This window comes from Callorhinus ursinus, unplaced genomic scaffold, assembly GCF_003265705.2.
Source record: "Callorhinus ursinus isolate GAN/ISIS: 27379988/994484 unplaced genomic scaffold, GSC_fseal_2.0 scaffold25, whole genome shotgun sequence".
NCBI lineage: Eukaryota > Metazoa > Chordata > Mammalia > Carnivora > Otariidae > Callorhinus > Callorhinus ursinus.
Window position 1 is genome coordinate 1,183,856 of NW_027397087.1, and position 18,206 is coordinate 1,202,061.

General features: G+C 43.3%; 1 protein-coding gene across 1 annotated transcript in view; it reads right to left on the reverse strand.

Moving 5' to 3' along the window:
- RYR3 (ryanodine receptor 3) overlaps window positions 1-18,206 on the reverse strand; it is a 518,087-nt gene that overhangs the window by 244,490 nt on the left and 255,391 nt on the right. The window contains exons 13-16 of the mRNA XM_073877464.1: window positions 10,766-10,934; window positions 9,241-9,376; window positions 6,853-6,948; window positions 4,987-5,105 (exon numbers count right to left, since the gene is read on the reverse strand). Of these exons, the coding sequence (XP_073733565.1) occupies window positions 4,987-5,105; window positions 6,853-6,948; window positions 9,241-9,376; window positions 10,766-10,934 (520 nt within the window). The remainder of the gene's footprint in view (window positions 1-4,986; window positions 5,106-6,852; window positions 6,949-9,240; window positions 9,377-10,765; window positions 10,935-18,206) is intronic.

Here is an 18,206-nt window from a genome sequence, read left to right on the forward strand (position 1 = left end):
TGGGGCTCGATCCCAGGACCCTGGGATCATGACCTGAGCCGAAGGCAGAGGCTTAACCGACTGAGCCACCCAGGTGCCCCCAGGCTCTATTTTAGAAGGCATTTCTCAGCGTAAAATGGGGGAATGGGGCCAAACTTCCTTTTCTTAAAAAGCTTAAATGGGTTCTTTTAAAGGTGAAGGGAGTGTAGACAAGATGAGGCCACCACAGGGGAATGCACAAGCATTGAACCTAGAGGTCATGTGTACTTCTGACGGAGGGGGAGCACCTTAGCGACCTCTGGGATGTATGGCCAGATGTGGCAGGTACTGCTCAGCAGTCACCAAGCTCCATTTCCTTCTAGTCCTGAGCCCACAGGGGTTACACTTCCCAGCTTCCCTTGCAGTTACGTGGGGTCATGTGACTAAGTTGTGGGCACTGGAAGGTAAGCGGACATGACCTCAATCTTCTACAGAGTCCTCCTTGCACTCATACTCTCTTTCCAGCTGGATGTAGAGATCCAAGGAAAGATTACAAAGTCACGGGTCTCCTTACTCCGAGCGTGATCCAGTAGCACTAGCATTACCTAGGAGCTTGCCAGAAATGTAGGGGCTTAGGAGCACCCCATGCACCCCCACCCCTGCCAGACTTACCAGCTGAGAGCCTTCATTCTAACATGATGGGTACGCACATTGCCTTCTGTGAAACACCGTTCTAGGGGATGGAAAGAACTTGGGTCTCCCAGACTGGAGAACTCCCACTGACTGGCCTAGGGCTATGATGTGGAAAAAGAAATCTTCCTTATGAGAATGTGGGGTTGTCTGTCTTAGGAGTTAGGCTTTTCTAATTTACACACTGGCCCAACTTGAAAATTTCCCTGGCTCATTCTGTGGAGGCCATTGGCTTCTGCTTGTTATCCTTTTCGTTACTGACACCACAGTTCATTCAAGATCCTCTCAGTTTGTTTTTTATTTCCACTTTAGTCTCTATCCCAAACATAGGCTTACATGGGAATTCTCCTTTAAAAATAAATACCTATTGTATATCCACAGAAACGTCATTGGCTCTTTCATTCCGTCCTTCAGCTTCTGTCTATAAAAACAGCTCCATGCTAAAATGTATTCATTCTGTGTAAATGCTGTAAAAATGCTAATTGTACTTATTCTGTGATTTTTTTTTTTAAATCAAGTCCTAGATTTGAAAAATGAGGATTCTGAAGCCCCCGAGGAACAGATTTTTTTCTTGCTGTGGATGTGAACCGGGTGGCAGGAAATGTTTCTATATTGCTTTGGCTGCCTGGGAGCTCAGAGATGATTTAGCAACTGTGTGGAAGTGGATGGTTCGATTACCTGTGTTCTATCTCCCTCCCCCCCACCTAGACCAAACCTTCAATTCTGATTTATACTTTCCCAGGACCCATTATGATACTATTTTACAATATATTTTTCTCACGAGTGGCTCCAAATCCTTACAAAAATAAAAAACATTTATCTGTGACAATGTTGAGAGCTGGAGTAGGATAGGTTTGGGGCCAAGTAAAAAGGGGCTATTTTATTACAAGATGCTTAGTCCATGGGAAAATGAGAAGGTGACTTAACAGTGTTCCATAACCGTTCTTTTTACCAAACAATAAAATCAGTGCTACCAACATAGTAAGTAAGGTGGGAATGGATTCTGGCTTTACTCATTTATTCATTTATTACACCTTCAACAAACATGGATTAAATGCCTGCCATGTAGAACGTATCAGCTTGGCACTGCGGTGGGGGGGGGGGAATGCAAAGTTGGTCACTGCCCTGAAGGAACTTAGAGTCTGTGAGAGACATCTATGTGTAAACCTAACGACAGTCTGAAAGGCAGAGTGGAATCACCAAGTAATGGCATGCTAGCTGTATAAGATTTGAAATGAGGAGACCATGTTCAACTGGAATCAGAAAAAGCTTCATGGAGAGAGTGGTATTTGAACAAAGTACTGAAGGTCAGAGAGAATTATGATGGGTCCTGGAAAGCTAAGAAGTGAGGAGACGGCAGGGGGCATCAGCAAGAACCAAGTCACTAAGAGGTCGAGGGGCAGGGGACAATGAGAGAAAGGAATGTTGTGAGCACACCCTTTCCTGTCCTTTTCACTCCAAAGTTTGGGTTCTTTTCCTCAAATTTCCTGACTTCCACTCGATCATGCTTTAGATGAGTGGCAATGGTTTCCGTGGCAGGGAGAGAGCTAACAAGTGAAAAATCTTAGAAGAGAGAAGGCATAGTAACGCCACTACCATATACGCTCCCCGTTCTCAACCTGCGACTAGAGCTGGAATGGTACAAAAAGGGGTTCATCAAACCCATGAGATGTACGAACCTTTTTTTAAAAGAAAAATGTCACGACCCTGAAGACCGTGGATGGACCCAGAGGGGCGTTCAAATTCCAGTCCCAGAAACACTAACTTGTATAAAAATGCCTTCTAATTATGAATTCTTCACTGCATGGTTTTGTATTTAGAGAACTTTAAAAATAAGAACACAAAATTAAAAATATTCTCACAGAACATGTGGACCCCGAAGAACACGCTCACAGACCACAGTCTGAGAAACACTGGGAGGAATATGAAACTGTGAGTGGGAGACCCAAAGTCTGGTCCTAGTCTGTCATAAATTAGCTGTGTGGCCCCTGGCAGGTGGCTTCGCGTCTCAAGGCCCACGTGCCAGCCTTGCTTCGGTCAAGTGGAAATAAGAATGCTACTTCCTGGGGTCATCCTGAGGACAAAGGAAAATGCCTGTGAACACGGAGGACAGTAGCTGGCATTTGTCAAATGCAAAATAAATGTTCGCTATCATCATCGTCATCATTACTGTTGCTGTTATTGGAAGAGCTGGGAGGTGCCTGGTGGTTCAAAAATTCTCGATATTTTCAGTCACTGTCTTCATGGAAAACTAAGTGAGTAGATCAGAGACATGTGAAAACCTAGGACTGGAGAAAAAGGAGCCACCTAGAGAGCAAACCACCACACCTTGGCATTTTCCAAGCAAAGAGAACGCGTCAAAACAGAAGTCTGGCCTTGCCGTTGTTTACAAAGCTACCACAAATAGCCCTGGTGATGATTTGAGACAGGTTTCTCTTTGAAAATAAGTGTTATCCACTCAGATCATTTCTAAGGGAAGGCCTGAATTCATGGCAAGCCAACATTCATCCAAAAATCCACCAAGAGACAAAAAAGGGATATATCCAAGAGGAGGCTTTTATGTGCCAAGAACATATTGCCTGAACTTTCACAACGTCGCAGGAATTTCTCAAACAGCACCTTGGCTCTAGAAGATGAAAGACTGCTCTGCTAGACCACTCGGGTCACATATCAGACCGGGTACTGATTTGTAGCAAAGTCCTTCAGCTCACTCAGGCTCCGATTTCTCCCCTTTGAAAGGGCAGAATAGTCATCCACTTGCCACCAAGTGACATCCATTACATGCTTTGTGGCTTCTGGCTCACAGAAGCCATAACAAAGCTGGTTATTCATTAAGCGCGTTATGTGGTATGATCATAAAGAAGACCCAGGAGCAATGAAACGAGACAGCAGCTTTTCTCTTGTCAGAGGGCTCCTCCTGACATCTGTATGTAGCTCATGGCTCGGATCATGTGTTACTTGGGTGCTTATCAATTACTCTTATTATGCTTTGCAGACGGGAAGGAACATGTTGGAGCCGACAGACGCTGGGCTGATGCTGCTTTTGATTTACCACATTCGGGAAAGCAATTACAGGCCCCACATATTTCTTTCTCTTCTTTGCCAAGCAATTTCACCAATACTAAGGACCATGGCTTTTTTGCTTCCTAAGGGAGACACACCTAAGCGATGCTGCAGAGGCTTGCTCTCCTAGACCCCCTGAGATGTGTCTCAAATGAGCAGTGCCCCCAAAGGAGGAAGGCCAGTGACCAAGCTGAGTTTTCTCCACTCTGCAGGAGCACAGCTGCTGCCCCTCATGTCACCTGCTCTTGAAATACACCCCCTCAGCCTGAGGACCCTCCTGCTCACTCCCATTAGTCAGGGCAGTAAACCCCCATCTACAGGGTAGATATTGAAAGGTCAGGAAAAAACACATTTTAATAGACTTTCCCTGCAGATTGTTCTGTCTTAGCCATATAATTCCATATAATTAGAGAGGTAGAACTTTAAGACACCTCAAAAAATTGATAGAGCTTTCCACCTTAGTAAATGAAGTGGTATTATCTCCACTGCCCAGAGGATATCACTGAGGCCCCAAGTCACACAGCTGTTTTGTATCAAAGGGAAGGACTTGGGGCGCCTGGGTGGCTCAGTCATTAAGCATCTGCCTTTGGTTCAGGTCATGATCCTGGGGTCCTGGGATTGAGCCCCATATCAGGCTCCCTGCTCAGCGGGAAGCCTGCTTCTCCCTCTCCCACTCCCCCTGCTTGTGTTCCCTCTCTCTGTGTCTCTCTCTGTCAAATCAATAAATAAAATCTTTAAAAAAAAAAGGGAAGGCCTGGCAGCTTCAGTCCTCTCACTTGCTCATGTAGATTCATTTACTTCACTTGGTTCGACTCAGGGCAAATCTGATTTCATTCACTAACAAGCCAATTGCCAAGACTTTCTATACTAGTTTTATCTGATTTTTGTATCTCTTCTTTATACAGCTTGGTATTAGCTGTTCCACTACTGAGTTCCTGGGCCCGAGGGTGGGAGCAAGTCCTGCAGGTGGCCTCCCCCACCGCCCCCGTCAGCTGTGTGCTCAGGGCTGAAGACAGTGAGTGGGGCTTGGGAAGCCGGTGGAAACAGAGAGAGAGAGAACATGCAAGACCCAGTGTGACTGGCTTGGAGTGTGCTCCCAGGCAAGGAAGGGTCTTTCAGATCCTCAGTTTCCCAAGGTGCCCCCATACCGCCAAATCAAAGCTGAGAAAGAGATCAGTCCACTGCTCTCAGTAACACACACCGGTTATGAAGCAGCAGGGAGGGAAAAGCCAGGTCAAGGCCATCCCTGTTTGGGTTCTTCTTCTCGACACCCACCTTGTGATTCCGTCCATGCTTATCCAATAACGAGATGATGGACTTGATGTGGCCCTCGGCTATCAGGTTTAAGGCTTCTGGGCTTTCAATCAAGATGCAGTGTAAAACTTCCAAGATACCTGCATGAATGTCACAAAAATCACCTGGACATGAAATAAGCTGCGGAACCGACCATCATCTAGAAACCTAAATTATGAGTGAAAAGATAATCCTGAGGGGACAGGATATTATCGGTTCCTTGACTCTATTAAACATTTCCGGCCAGAAGACAGACTGTGGCCATGTCTTGTAGACTTCAGGAGCCTCGGTAGCCCACCTCGTCTGTAATTCAGAGGGGAGTTTTATTTAGCATTGGCCGCACCTCCCTCCTTCCTGGACAAAAACATGGATCCTTCTATGTCAAAATAGAGAGAAGCAGCAAGTGAAATTAGTCAGAGAAAAACAAATACCAGATGACTTCATTCCTATGTGGAATTAAAGAAATAAAACAAAGAAAAAAAGAGACTCAAATATAAAGAACTGGTGGTGACCAGAGGGGAGGCGAGTAAGATAGGGATGAAGAATACACTTATCTTGACGAGCACAGGGTACTGTATAGAATCGTAGACTACGCTGTACACCTGAAACTAATATAACACTGTATGTCAGTTAGTTATACTTCAACTTAAAAAAAATTACAGAGAAGTGGACGTAAAATGAAATTATTAATTTGGTCAAGCCAAGCAATACCTAAACATATATAAAAAAAGCAAATGCCCAGTTTACTACAAATTCTAAAGGTCCTTCAAGTAATTTAGAAAATATCTGGAGTATTCCTTGAATGAGAATTTTTCTAGGAACCACCCCAGAAATTATTTTCATTTCAGAAGTACTGGTGTTATCAAGCAAACTATAAACTCACTAAATAACAACTATTTGTCTTTGCTCCTTTTCTTGGCACACTGCATGGTTTTCTGTATTAGGTGAAGGCTAAAGGAAAGCTAGCTGGTGCCCTCGCAGCCTGGCACCTACAAGGGTAACACACCATGATGAAACCACAAGGGAAGTGGTTGGCCAGTATCTCTATTGGCTTTACTGAGAAAATTCCCCTTGGTTCTGTGTTTCTCGAGGCTTTTATAAATTACTATGAAATGTAATCTGGCCCATAGAGGAGGCACTGAAGAAAACAGAGGCTTGGGAAGACACAGGTATAGGTAAGGAGTCCTTAAGAGAGCCTTCCTTTGGTCGGTCTGTTCAAGCTCCAGCCATCTCTAGACAATGAAAAAAGCATCAAACCTTTCAGCGTCCAGAAGGGGGGGCCCACATCTGTCATGTTCACTCAAAACTGAGGAAGACAACTTCTGAGCCTCACTGCAGCCACCTACCCTCGATAACTCCTCTCTGGTTCAAATTCTCTGTGAGTCATCAAGAAGGGTTATAGATACGATGTCAAGAGTGACTGAGGTTTTAGAGGGGGGACCATCATTTCCTCCTCTCATCCTTCAGTCTGCTTCTAACCCAAACAGTTAGGAGAAGTGTGTCCAGAGAGGATTTAGAAACCCCAAGAAAAGGAGTGCAGGCAACAAGGGAGGAGACCAGGAACCTGGGGTGTGTGTGGGGGAGGCGATTAAAGGATCCAGGGCATGAAGACGAACACACAAGGTGAAAAATGAAACAGAAAAGGAAATCGTTGAAGTCTGGGTTAGAGTTGTCACATAAAGCCAGAGCAGTGCCAGGAAGATTTAGGACATTCTTTTTGTTGGGGTAATAATCTGAGGGTTGTTTACAACTCAGTGGAAGAAAGAATTATTCAAAGATTCAACTTTCTTACTTTTTGAAAGAAAGAAAAAAACCCACCTTCTACAGTTGTTTCCTGTCAATTCTTACCTGAGGAAGATTCTAGTCTGTCCAGTTTGCTGATTAGCCAATCCAGGTTGTTAGAGAATTGAGCACAGTTGTTTCTGTTTCCACGAATGAGAGCAGCTGCAAAGGACACATTTGAACATGCAGGTTAAAGGGCATACGGATGAGTTGAGCGTAAGAACCTGGGAAGCTGTCAAAAACCTCATCTGCTTAGCAACTAAAAGGAACCGAGTGTAACAATCTTCTCCTTCTGAACCCTTGGATACAGTAGTTCCTATATTTGGAAGAGTAAAATCTACCATTCATTCAAATATTCCAGAGAATCTATGTCCTGAACATCTGTCCACTTGCTGGGAACAGAGCAGTGGGAACCCAATGGCAGATCTCCTGCCTTTACAAAGAAGACAAAAGACACAATGAACACACAAACTAATAAAATTACTTCAGATAGGGATAAGTAAGAAAATATCTGCTTGGTTACTGGTTTAAGAACTCCATTTTTTGCACTGTTCTTAACCCTAGCTAGAGATTTGCTATTTTCCAGAGCTAAAGAGAGGCATCCTAGTGAAAAGAGCTGGAAAGGTTGGTTAAACTAATAGGCAAATAATAAGGAAATGTGAAACTCTAAAATATCTAAAACACATCAGCATATGACAATGGTTCCCAAAGTGTGGCCCCAGGATTGGAATGTGTCACTGGAGAACTTGTCAGAAATGCAAATTCTCCGGCCTTATCCCAGATCTACTGAATCAGAAACTCTGGGGATGGGACCCAGCATCAGTGTTTTAACCGGCCCTCCAGCTGATTCTGATGCCTGCTCATGTTTGAGAACCACTGGTAGATGATACTGCTATGGGAGGGAGAGAATACACGGTCAGTAGATTTTCACTGAGCTAGACCCAGCAACCTTCCTTCCATGGACCTGGCCTCTGCAACAAATCCACGTAAACTGAGTCCATGCACTTGCTCCTCATGCTGTTGGTTTTCAAAGATGGGTTTTACAGATGCTTGAAAGATACTTGGATAAGGAAAGGTCTTCCTCAGGACCTCTGCTTTGTATCTCCACAGTTAGAGGAGAGCAGAATTTAGTCCAATTTCCAGGTCAGCTGCAACAAGCTGGGTGCGGGGGGCGGGGTGTCAGCTGGCCTCACACCATAGTTCTCGCATTTACTACATGTATGGCCTTAGGGAAGTTATGACATTTCTGAGCATCAGTTTCTTCTGATTCATGACTAAATGGGTAACAGTACCTATACCTCAAAGTGTTGTTCCACAGATCGAAAAGAGATATTCCACTGCTTGGCACGAAAAGCTCAGTAACTATTAACTACTACTGTTGTAAAAATTACTGAGTTTGAGCCATACATACCATTAGAGTTGGAAGGTATTAGAGTTAGAAGGGATTTTACAAGGTCACACAGAACAGCGGTAGTCCAATCAGCCTGACCCTTGACATCAAGAAGGGGTCCAACCTGACGTCTCCGGCTCCCCTCTGACCCACTCAACTTTCTACGGACTCCCTCTAATGGGACATACACTTCAGAGCAAAACCCCAAAATGCTGCCTCATCATCACATCTGGGCAACTACCGGTGGCCCCCTTCTCACACAGGCCAACACTGTCTTCTGCTGCTTCCCTGCTCCCTACAGTGTGGTGGTTGGGGCCCGTGTGGAGGCACTGGTTACCACAGGCTGTGGGACATCACCCCCACTCCGTGCTGTGAGAAGAAAGGCTGGGTGCTGGAACTTCCTTACTCTCTGCCTTTATTCCTCCCACCAAAAAGGAAATGACGAGTGGGCCAGAGCAGTGGGAACCACAACTGACCGACAGTCAGCCAGTGAGAGGTCAGAGCTACAAAAAGGAAACGTCCTCAACGTTCAGGTGTCCAAATCTAACCGCGGAGGGCACCGCAAACACGTTCCAGTCTCGCTCCCACATCTCAAAGACGAGGGGCTGAGGTTCAGAGGCAGTAAGTGACTGTCAAGGGTTTTATGGGTCGTTTTGGCAAAACCGATCCCCACCTGCTTTCGCTTGCTGCTGACTTCTCGCTCTAAGTGTGGGAAGCACAATAAGCTGCTGGCTAACAGAATGAACGGCTGGGTGAGAATCAAACGGTTAGAAAAGGCTTCCAAGGGGCGCCTGGGTGGCTCAGTCGTTAAGCGGCTGCCTTTGGCTCAGGTCATGATCCCAGGGTCCTGGGATCAAGCCCCACGTCCGGCTCCCTGCTCAGTGGAGAGTCTGCTTCTCCCTCTGCCCCTCACCCTGCTTGTGCTCTCTCTCTCTCAAATAAATAAAATCTTAAAGAAAAAAGAAGAAGCTTCCAAGAATGAAGCTAGACGATCATCGGCCAAGCTGTAGAGACCCCCCGCCCCCTTGGAAATCTTCCCAGGGAGAGGTTATGCGTGTGCTTACCCAGCAGTTTGTACAGGAGGTTCAGGATCTCTTTCCAAGCCATGCCACTCTCCTCCCTTGCAATCCCTGCAAAGTGTGCTACACTGTTGTAGATATTTAAGCGGTCAATGCAGTTTAACACAAGGGCCAACATTCCCTGTGAAGGAGAGGTGGGGAACAAGTGAAAGCTCTCGATTAAGAAAGGAGGATCCTTTTGTTATTTTCCCTCCCAGGTCATTCACCTTTTATAGCTGATAATGCTAATGTGCACACAGACCTACATGGTGCCAGTTTGGGTTTTGTTTTCTTCCTAAAAACAAAATACACATTCTTATGCCCCAGAGACATGAAAGAGCATCCATGGCGGGGTGGGGGGGGTGGGGAACCAAGTTAGCAGTTTCCTCATGACAGGTTTGCCCCCATGTGTTTAACTCCATCTAAGGACATATTGAAAGAGGGAGCGTGAATGAGTCTCACAAAAGCTTGCTCTGGGCCTGGCGTGAAATGATTCTGACTCACCCAGAAACAGCCCTCGATACAGTTCCTATTTTCCTGTTAAATCTAAAGGAAGTTCAAGAAATTCCATTCAGATGCACAAGACAACCATGCTTGCTTCCTCCCTCTCCTCTGTCAAAAGGGTAGAATTTAGAGACAATAAAACCAAAAGTGGATTTTAACTGCTTTTCTTCTAAATTACAATATGATGCCACCCAGTGAAAACATCCGTGCTTAGTTATTCTTAAAGAGATATTGTTTCAGTAGCCTTTCAGGCATCATGTCCCCAGAGCTGGTCTGCCTGAATCAGGAGACTGAGCAGGGATGTGTCTATATGCCATTAACTTTGGAAACGCCCAAGGGACAAGCCCTGTCCCCAGGAATGGGGGCACTGCAGGAGTGTGACCATGACCTGTTATTGCCAAATCATCATATCCAAGTCAAAGAAGGCATGTGACTTTTCTAAGATCACACCTAGCCAGGGATGGAGCCAGAACTTGAGCCAGGGCCTCCTGAGTCCCGCATTAGTTTTTCCTTGCATCCAGGTCTCATCCCTAGTGACTTAGACGCTCAGGTTCTAAGTAAGACCCGGCTTTGTTATCTTTCAAACTAAGGTCCTCAGTCATTTCAGAGGTGGTAGAACCTGGGCATTTGTATTTTTTCAAACAGGTTTCCTAGGTAATTCTAACACCTTCTAAAATTTGGGAAACACAGCCAATGCCATGCTTTAATAGCTGAGATTTATTGGAAAATAGATTTTGGATATACATGTGCACTGTGGCACTGAAGCTTTCAAAAACAGTTTGGTTGGAGTGTGCCCAGGTGCATGGTTACAACGTATACTGGGAGCGTAACCACGCGTGCTAGACAGGGAAGGTGGGCTTCCAACGAACCCTTTTCTTCCCAGCATCCTTTCTCTCTTGTTCTTTCATAACTACGCGCATGCATGGAGACAAAGCTAAATGCAATCATAGGGATATTTTAGCTCTGGGAATTTATGTATTTATGTATTCTCACAATGAGAATCTCAATTTTAATTTTTTCTACTTACTTCTTCCTTGAAAAGGTTCTGTCTGTTCTTGAGTGAGCGGAGCTTGTTCTGTTTGTCTTCGTGCTGCATCTCCTCCTCTGGGGGCTGAAAGTAGGCAATCAAGTCCTGTAAGGTCTGCAGGACCTCTTCGATCGGCAGGGTGACAGGGGCAGCTGTGCGATTGTTTCCACTGAAAACACAAGATGGACACGGCTCAGACGCTGGGCCTTCGGCAGGGACCCTGACACACATCCGCCGGATCCTGGTTCTTACCTGCCCCACGTTGGGCACAAGGCACTGCTTCCTGCAGTGGGCACTAAGTGAATGACCACACATCGACGTCTGCCAACCAACAGAGCCACAGAAGAAAATGGCTGACTCGATGTTAAAGACGTTTCATCAACAAAGGGAAAAGACCTGTGCCTTCTGCCACGCTTTCTCATTTTTTAAATAAGAACACTTTTTTTTTTAAAGATTTTATTTACTTATTTGACAGAGAGAGACACAGCGAGAGAGGGAACACAAGCAGGTGGAGTGAGAAGGAGAAGCAGGCTTCCGGCGGAGCAGGGAGCCCGATGTGGGGCTCGATCCCAGGACCCTGGGATCATGACCTGAGCCGAAGGCAGACGCTTAACGACTGAGCCACCCAGGCACCCCAATAAGAACACTTTTAAAAATAAAACTTACAGTTCTTTCGAACCATCAGAGAGTCCTCTTGGAATAGGTTAAACCTAAGGTTGGAAGGGTTTCTATCACCTCCATCCATATTTTTGTCTTCTCTCTCCCTGTCTCTTTCTCTCTCCATGTTTTTCATGTCTCTGCATGTGTTTTCCTCATAAAGGTTTTGTGTGCACGTACGCACCAGCTCTCCCTGCGGATGTCTCCTCCTGACTTCCTGTGTGCCCTCCCCTATTTCTCAGCAACCCCCCATCTCTCCACAACCCCTCCTCAGTGTTCCCTCCGCCATCATCTCTCTTGCTGTCTCTGTTGTGGCTCTCCTCGCCTGAATGTGTGTGTCTGTCCGAGTCGGTCATAGTTTTTCAAAAAGTCTTGTAATTAAATCCTGTCAAAACAGAGAGACCACAAACCTCCACAGATGGCAAAATAAGCCTTCATTTCCCATCCCCTTGATGGGTACACCGGTGAGCCTTCTGGACAGCAAAGGCTGAGAGGAGGAAGGGGGAAATGGACCCATCCCCTGTGCAACTGCATCACTGCCCCAGGGGACTGAGAATTGGTTGAATGTATAAATAACGTCAGGGCTTTTCCTCGGGTGAATTTCTGAGGAGTTCTCCCCTGCATTTACAGTGTATTTGGTTACCTATTCATCTGGACACATGCTGAGAAAAGACTTATTTAAGCCTCAAGCAAAGGCTTAACAAGCCCTGAGAACACCCAGGTTATGAAGTGACAATTCCAATTTTGTATACAAAAATGCCAAGTGCATGCGATGAGGACAGAACACCAGTGGATTACAGGCAGGGGAGGGCCTTCTCACCAGTGTGCGCTCTGGCCCATGGGAGGTGCTCCGGAAATGCTCACTAAGGACGATCTGAGATATCACAGGATACAGACAGTGGGAAAGAGAATGCCGTGAGGACATGAGGTGAAGGTTTGGGAATAAAAAACCCAGTCAGGAATGACTTCCCAACTCTAGATTCAAGGAAAAAATTAGTACCGTTTCCCCAGTATGTTCGGCCCAGCTGCAGAGTCCCATAACCCCTGCCCCCCACCATTTTTTTAAATTTTGAGTTTACTAGAAACAATGACACCAGTTAAATAATGACACCAGTTAAATAAAGAGTGTTTGTGTGATTAAAAAAAAAATGAAAAGATAAAAGAGGTTCTTAGCATTTTTGCCATTTGAAAGGGCAACTACACGGAGGGCTGGAAAACCCAAGTTACAGTCATTGCCATGAACCTATAATACCTGGAGTGCCTCTAAGCCTCCTGTGCTTCGTTTTCTACCTGGAAAATAGGAAAGGTACAATCTATTATTGCCAGGGCACTTCTGGGTCTAATTTTGTTCTGTGGGTTCTCATTGCTAGATTGCCTCATCTTGTCCCTTCAAAACCCCTCTATAAATATAATAGTGTTCCACTGGACTAAAGGCCGATCCCTCCTTCCCTCAGAACAGAACACATCCTACCCACAGGCCTGGCACTGGGGACGGTGCGGAAACAGATATGACCTCTGAGTGGCTTCACGGTGCTCACATTCTATTCCAGAACCTTGGGGAAGAGACCCAGATGTACCCAGGATACGGATAAGATGGTGTCTAGATTCAGAACGAACTACAATGGTACCTAGCTCATCCCAGCTTTTTTTTCCCCCCACTTCCCACTTCAACCACTGCCCCACTATGTTCTCAGATTTTTGCAAGGACTTCTTTTGTTTAATTCAAGTAAGATCTCAGAGGATTCTGACTATTTACCATACTATTACCATAACACAATTATTTATGTATTGTTTCTATCGTAAGGTTAAACTTGGGACAGCTGGATAGTGTCTACTCGTCAGCAGGATTTGAGGCTCCCTCACCTCTCCCATCATTCATGTGTCCTGTTGGACAGCTCCCAGCAACTGCCAGAGGACGATGAGACAGCACAAGCAAACTTTAACCTTTCTTCCTCATTGTTCTTTCTTCTTCCTTTCCTATTCGTTTAACTTTAATTTGCTTTTCCAGAAGGCCACCTCCCTTCCTTCTGGTTTCCATTGTACACAGCATGTTCTGTTGGTTTCTCAAAAAAGATAGGAGAGGAGAATCTACTTACAAGTTATTTTTTCTATCTTTCACTTCCCAGCTCTTGGAAAATTCAAGTCCTATGGCTTTTGCAGCCCCCATCCCTGCTGCATGGATTTATTTTTCAGGAGTCCTCCTTTCTTCTAAAACATCCTGTGGCTCAGAGAATCAAGAATTTCCCCCCACTAATGGGGGAACATCCAGAACAGCTGAGTGAGGAGTTCAGGAAATCCTCTCCCCCACAAAATAATGATAAAATGGGGGCAAAATCATCCAAAACAATTGTTTTAGGACTCTGGAAATTGACCAAAGGCATACAACAAATTGAGAAATACATTTTTTTTCTTTTTTTTAAATAATGGAGCCTTGGTGGGGCACCCGGGTGGCTCAGTCAGTTAAGCATCTGCCTTCGGCACAGGTCATGATCCCAGGGTCCTGGGATCGAGCCCCGAATCACCTCCCTGCTCGGCGGGGAGTTTGCTTCTCCCTCTGCCTCTCTGCCTGTTGCTCCCCACGCTTGTGTTCTCTCCCTCTCTCTCTCTGGAGAGGACACAAGCATGGGGAGCAACGGTGAGCCTTGGTAAGAAAAGTAGGAATCTATGGTATTTCAGGCTGAGGCTGTCCTCATGCCTTCCCTCTAGCTTCAGACCAAAGAAGTTCTAAGAAGGTGGGGTGGACCATAAGCAAGGCCACACACATGCTCAGGAAGGACTGGGGAGTAGCTATCTACTCATCTCCGGCTGAATGTGAGGTTTTGGGCAAGCAGAAAGCAAAATCCAGGACAGACCTAAAACTGTTTCGACTCTGAATGTGTTATCTGACCCGCAAGCAGGTCCATCAGCAAATACTTGTGAGAAATACGTACGAGGCAACCAGGCTGGCCTTGTAAGAAATACTAAGGGAAGTTCTTCAGGTTGAAAGAAAATGACACCAGATAGTAACTAGAATCCACATGCAGGAATAAAGAGCACTGGTAAAAGTAATTATGTAGGTAAATATAAAATATGGTATAAATATATTCATTTCTCTTTTGTTCTTATATTTTAAACAAGGAGGAAGGTGAGAATAGAATACTGGAGGAGAGTTGCTTTATTTTACTTGTTAAGTTAGTATTAATTCGAGGTAGAGTGTCACAAGTTAAATACATACCAAGTTGCCTAGAACAGCCACTAAGAATATAACTCAAAAAAGTAGTAAAAAACCCAAACACCTCAGCAAAGGAATTAAAATGGAAGACTAGAAAATATCTAACACAAAAGAAGACAATAAAGGAGGAAGAGAGAGAAACAAAAGGAGCATGAGATATATAAAAATCAGATAGCACCATGGCAGACATAAATCCAAGTTTAAATAATTACATTATCTACAACTGGATTACACACACCAATAAAAGGAGGAGACTGTCAAACTACATTTAGAAGAAAAGATTTAGTGTATGCTCTCTACAAGACACACTTTATAGATTCAAAGACACAACAGTTTGCAAGTAAAAGGAGTGAAGAAATTATACCATGCCAACAGTAACCATAATCTGCATGTGAGACCTCTGGAGTGGCTCTACAAAATAGACTTTAAGATAAAAAAATGTTCATAGAGAAAAAAGGGAAACATTTTATAATTATAAAACAGTCAATTTATCAGGAAGATATATCTATTATGAACACATAACCACCCCAAAACAGACACCAAAATACATGAAGCAAACTTTGAGAAAACTGAGGGAGAAACAGACAATTCAGCCTAACAGTGAGAGATTAAACACCCTATTCTCAGTTAATGTAACGTCTTCTAATGAAACTATCTTAATAAAGGGAAAAACCATACGATCATCTCAATAAACAAAGAAAAAGAATTTGTAAAAAACCTAACACATTCAAGATAAAAGAAACCTCTTAACAAACTAGGAATTCAAGAGAGCTTCCTCAACCCAATGAAGGGCATCTACAAAAATCCTACAGTTAACATCATATTCAATAACCAAAGACTGAGTGTTTTCCTGCTAAGATAGGAACAAGACAAGGGTGTCTGTTCTTTCCACTTTGATTTCACATTGTAGTGGATGTTCTAGCCACTGTAATCAAGGGGGTCGGGAGAGCAGGGAAGAAAGGGCATCCGTATTGGAAAGGAAAAAAAGAAAACTTTGTTTATTCACAGATGACATGATCCTGTATGTAGATAAAGAATGCACACCAAGAAAAAAAAAATCCACTAGAATAAAATTTTCAAATAAGTCATAGGATGCATGATTGATATTTAAAAAAACTCAATTTCTTTTCCTCCAGTATTATGTATGCAGTGAACAATCCAAAAATTAAGAAAAAATTCCATTTGTAGTGGCATCAAAAACACTTAGGGATAAATTTTACAGAAGAAGCCCAAGACTTAAACACTGAAAACTGTAGTATCTCACTGAAAGGAATTCAAGAAGAATAAATAAATGGAGAGACATTCTATATTCATGAATTAGAAGATTCAGTATAATTAAAAGTTCTCCCACCAAACTGATCTAAAGTTTCAATGCATTTTCTATTAATATCCTGGCAAGCTGTTTTACAAAAACTGACAAATTCACCCTAAAATTTATATGGGAATTCAAAGGACCCAGAAAAGCCAAAATAATTTTGAAAAAAAAGTACAAAGCTAGAGGATTCTATTGGATTTCAATACTTACTACAAAGCTATGTTCATCAGGACAGTGTTGTTTTGGCATAATGACAGATATATAAGCCAGTGGAACAGAATTGAGGGTCCCGAAATAAACCCTTAAATTTATGGTCACTTGGCTTTTGACAAAGGTGCCAAGGCAATGTTATGGAGAAAGGATAACCTTTCCACAAATTGTGCGGACAGTGAGGTATCAAAATGATCTACTTTTAAAAGAAAAAAAAAAAAAGAATTTCAATTCTTACCTCAGACCACATCCAAAAATTGACTCAACATGGATCATAGACCTTGTATGTAATAGCTTAAATTATAAAACTCTCAGAAGGAACACAGGAGAAAGTCTTGGTGACTCTGGGTTGGGCAAGAGTTCTTAGGACACTCAAAAGTACAATCCAGAAACAAAAGTTATGTTAAATTGGACTTCACCAATATTAAAACTTTTGTGCTTCAAAAGACATCATTAAGAAGAAGAGAAGATGGGTGCCTGGGTGGCTCAGTTGGTTAAGCATCTGCCTTTGGCTCAGGTCATGATCCCAGGGTCCTGGGATCAAGCCCCACATCGGGATCCCTGTTCAGCAGTGAGTCTGCCTCTCCCTCCACTCCTCCCCCCAGCTCAGGATCTCTCTCTCTCAAATAAATAAATAATTTTTTAAAAAAAGGAGAAGAAAAGCCACTAACTAAGAGAAAATATCTGCAAATCATGAATCAATAAAAAAACTTGCAACCAGAAGATACAAAGAACTGTCAAACTTCAGTGTGAAGACAAACCACCCAACTAAAAAAAACCAGGCAAAGCCTTGATTACATTTTACTAAAGAAGATATATGAATAGCTAATAAGCACATGAAAAGACATTCAAAATCATTTGTCATTTTGGAAATGCAAATTACAACCATAATGGCATACCACTTCATAACCACTAGAATGTCTATAATCAAAAGTCAGACAATAAGGGTGTGGAGAAATTGGAACTTTATATATTTCTGAGTGGAATGTAAAATGGAAATCTGCTTTGGAAAGGTTTTCAGTTTCCTAAAAAATTAAACATACCTAAATGTCCAGTGATGCATGAATGGATAAACAAAATGTGGTTTTTACATACACTGTAATGTTATTCAACCTTAGAAAGGTATGAAATTCTGACACATGCGACAATATGAGCGAAACTTGAAGACTTGAAGTGAAATAAGGCATAAAAAGACAAATTTCGTATGATTCCAGTTAAATTAGTCAAATTCATAGAAAGGTTGAATACTGTTTACCAGGGGCTGGTGGGGGGTGGAGGGGAAGAATGGGGAGTTATTGTTTAATGGGTATGGAATTTCTGTTTGAAATGATGTCAATGGAGAGTGGTGATGATTGTAGAATAATTCGAATTTAGTTAACATCAGTAAATGGCACACTTAAAATTGGTTGAAATGGTAAATGCTATGCTTTGTATATTTTATCATAAAAATATAAAAACGTTGCGGCACCTGGGTGGCTCAGTCGGTTAAGCATCTGCCTTTGGTTCGGGTCATGATTCCAGGGTCCTGGGATTGAGCCCTGTGTTGGACTCCCCACTCAGCAGGGAGTCTGCTTCCCCCTCTCTACCCTGCCCCCCATTTGTGCATTCTCTCTTACTCATTCTCTCTCACATCTTTTTTAAAAAAAAAAATACATATAAATGTTAAACAAATTACCTATGACTTTGCAGTTCCACTTCCTGGTATTTACCCAAGAGAAATGAAAATACATATCCAAAGATTTTTACACATATATCCATGGAATCAATACTGATAATAAGCAAAAATAGAAAAAACCCACTGTTCCTCAACTGACAAATAGAATGTGAGGTATATCTATACCTGTCTGTCTCTCTCTCTAGATAGAGCTCTCTCTATATGCACATGTGTATACACACACACACACATATATATACACTATCATATATACACATACATATATACATCCATATGTGTACATGTACATGAGATATACATACACTCTCCAGCAATAAAATGGAATAGGACCCTCAAAAATGTAATGCTAAGGGAAAAGCCAGAATCAAAATAC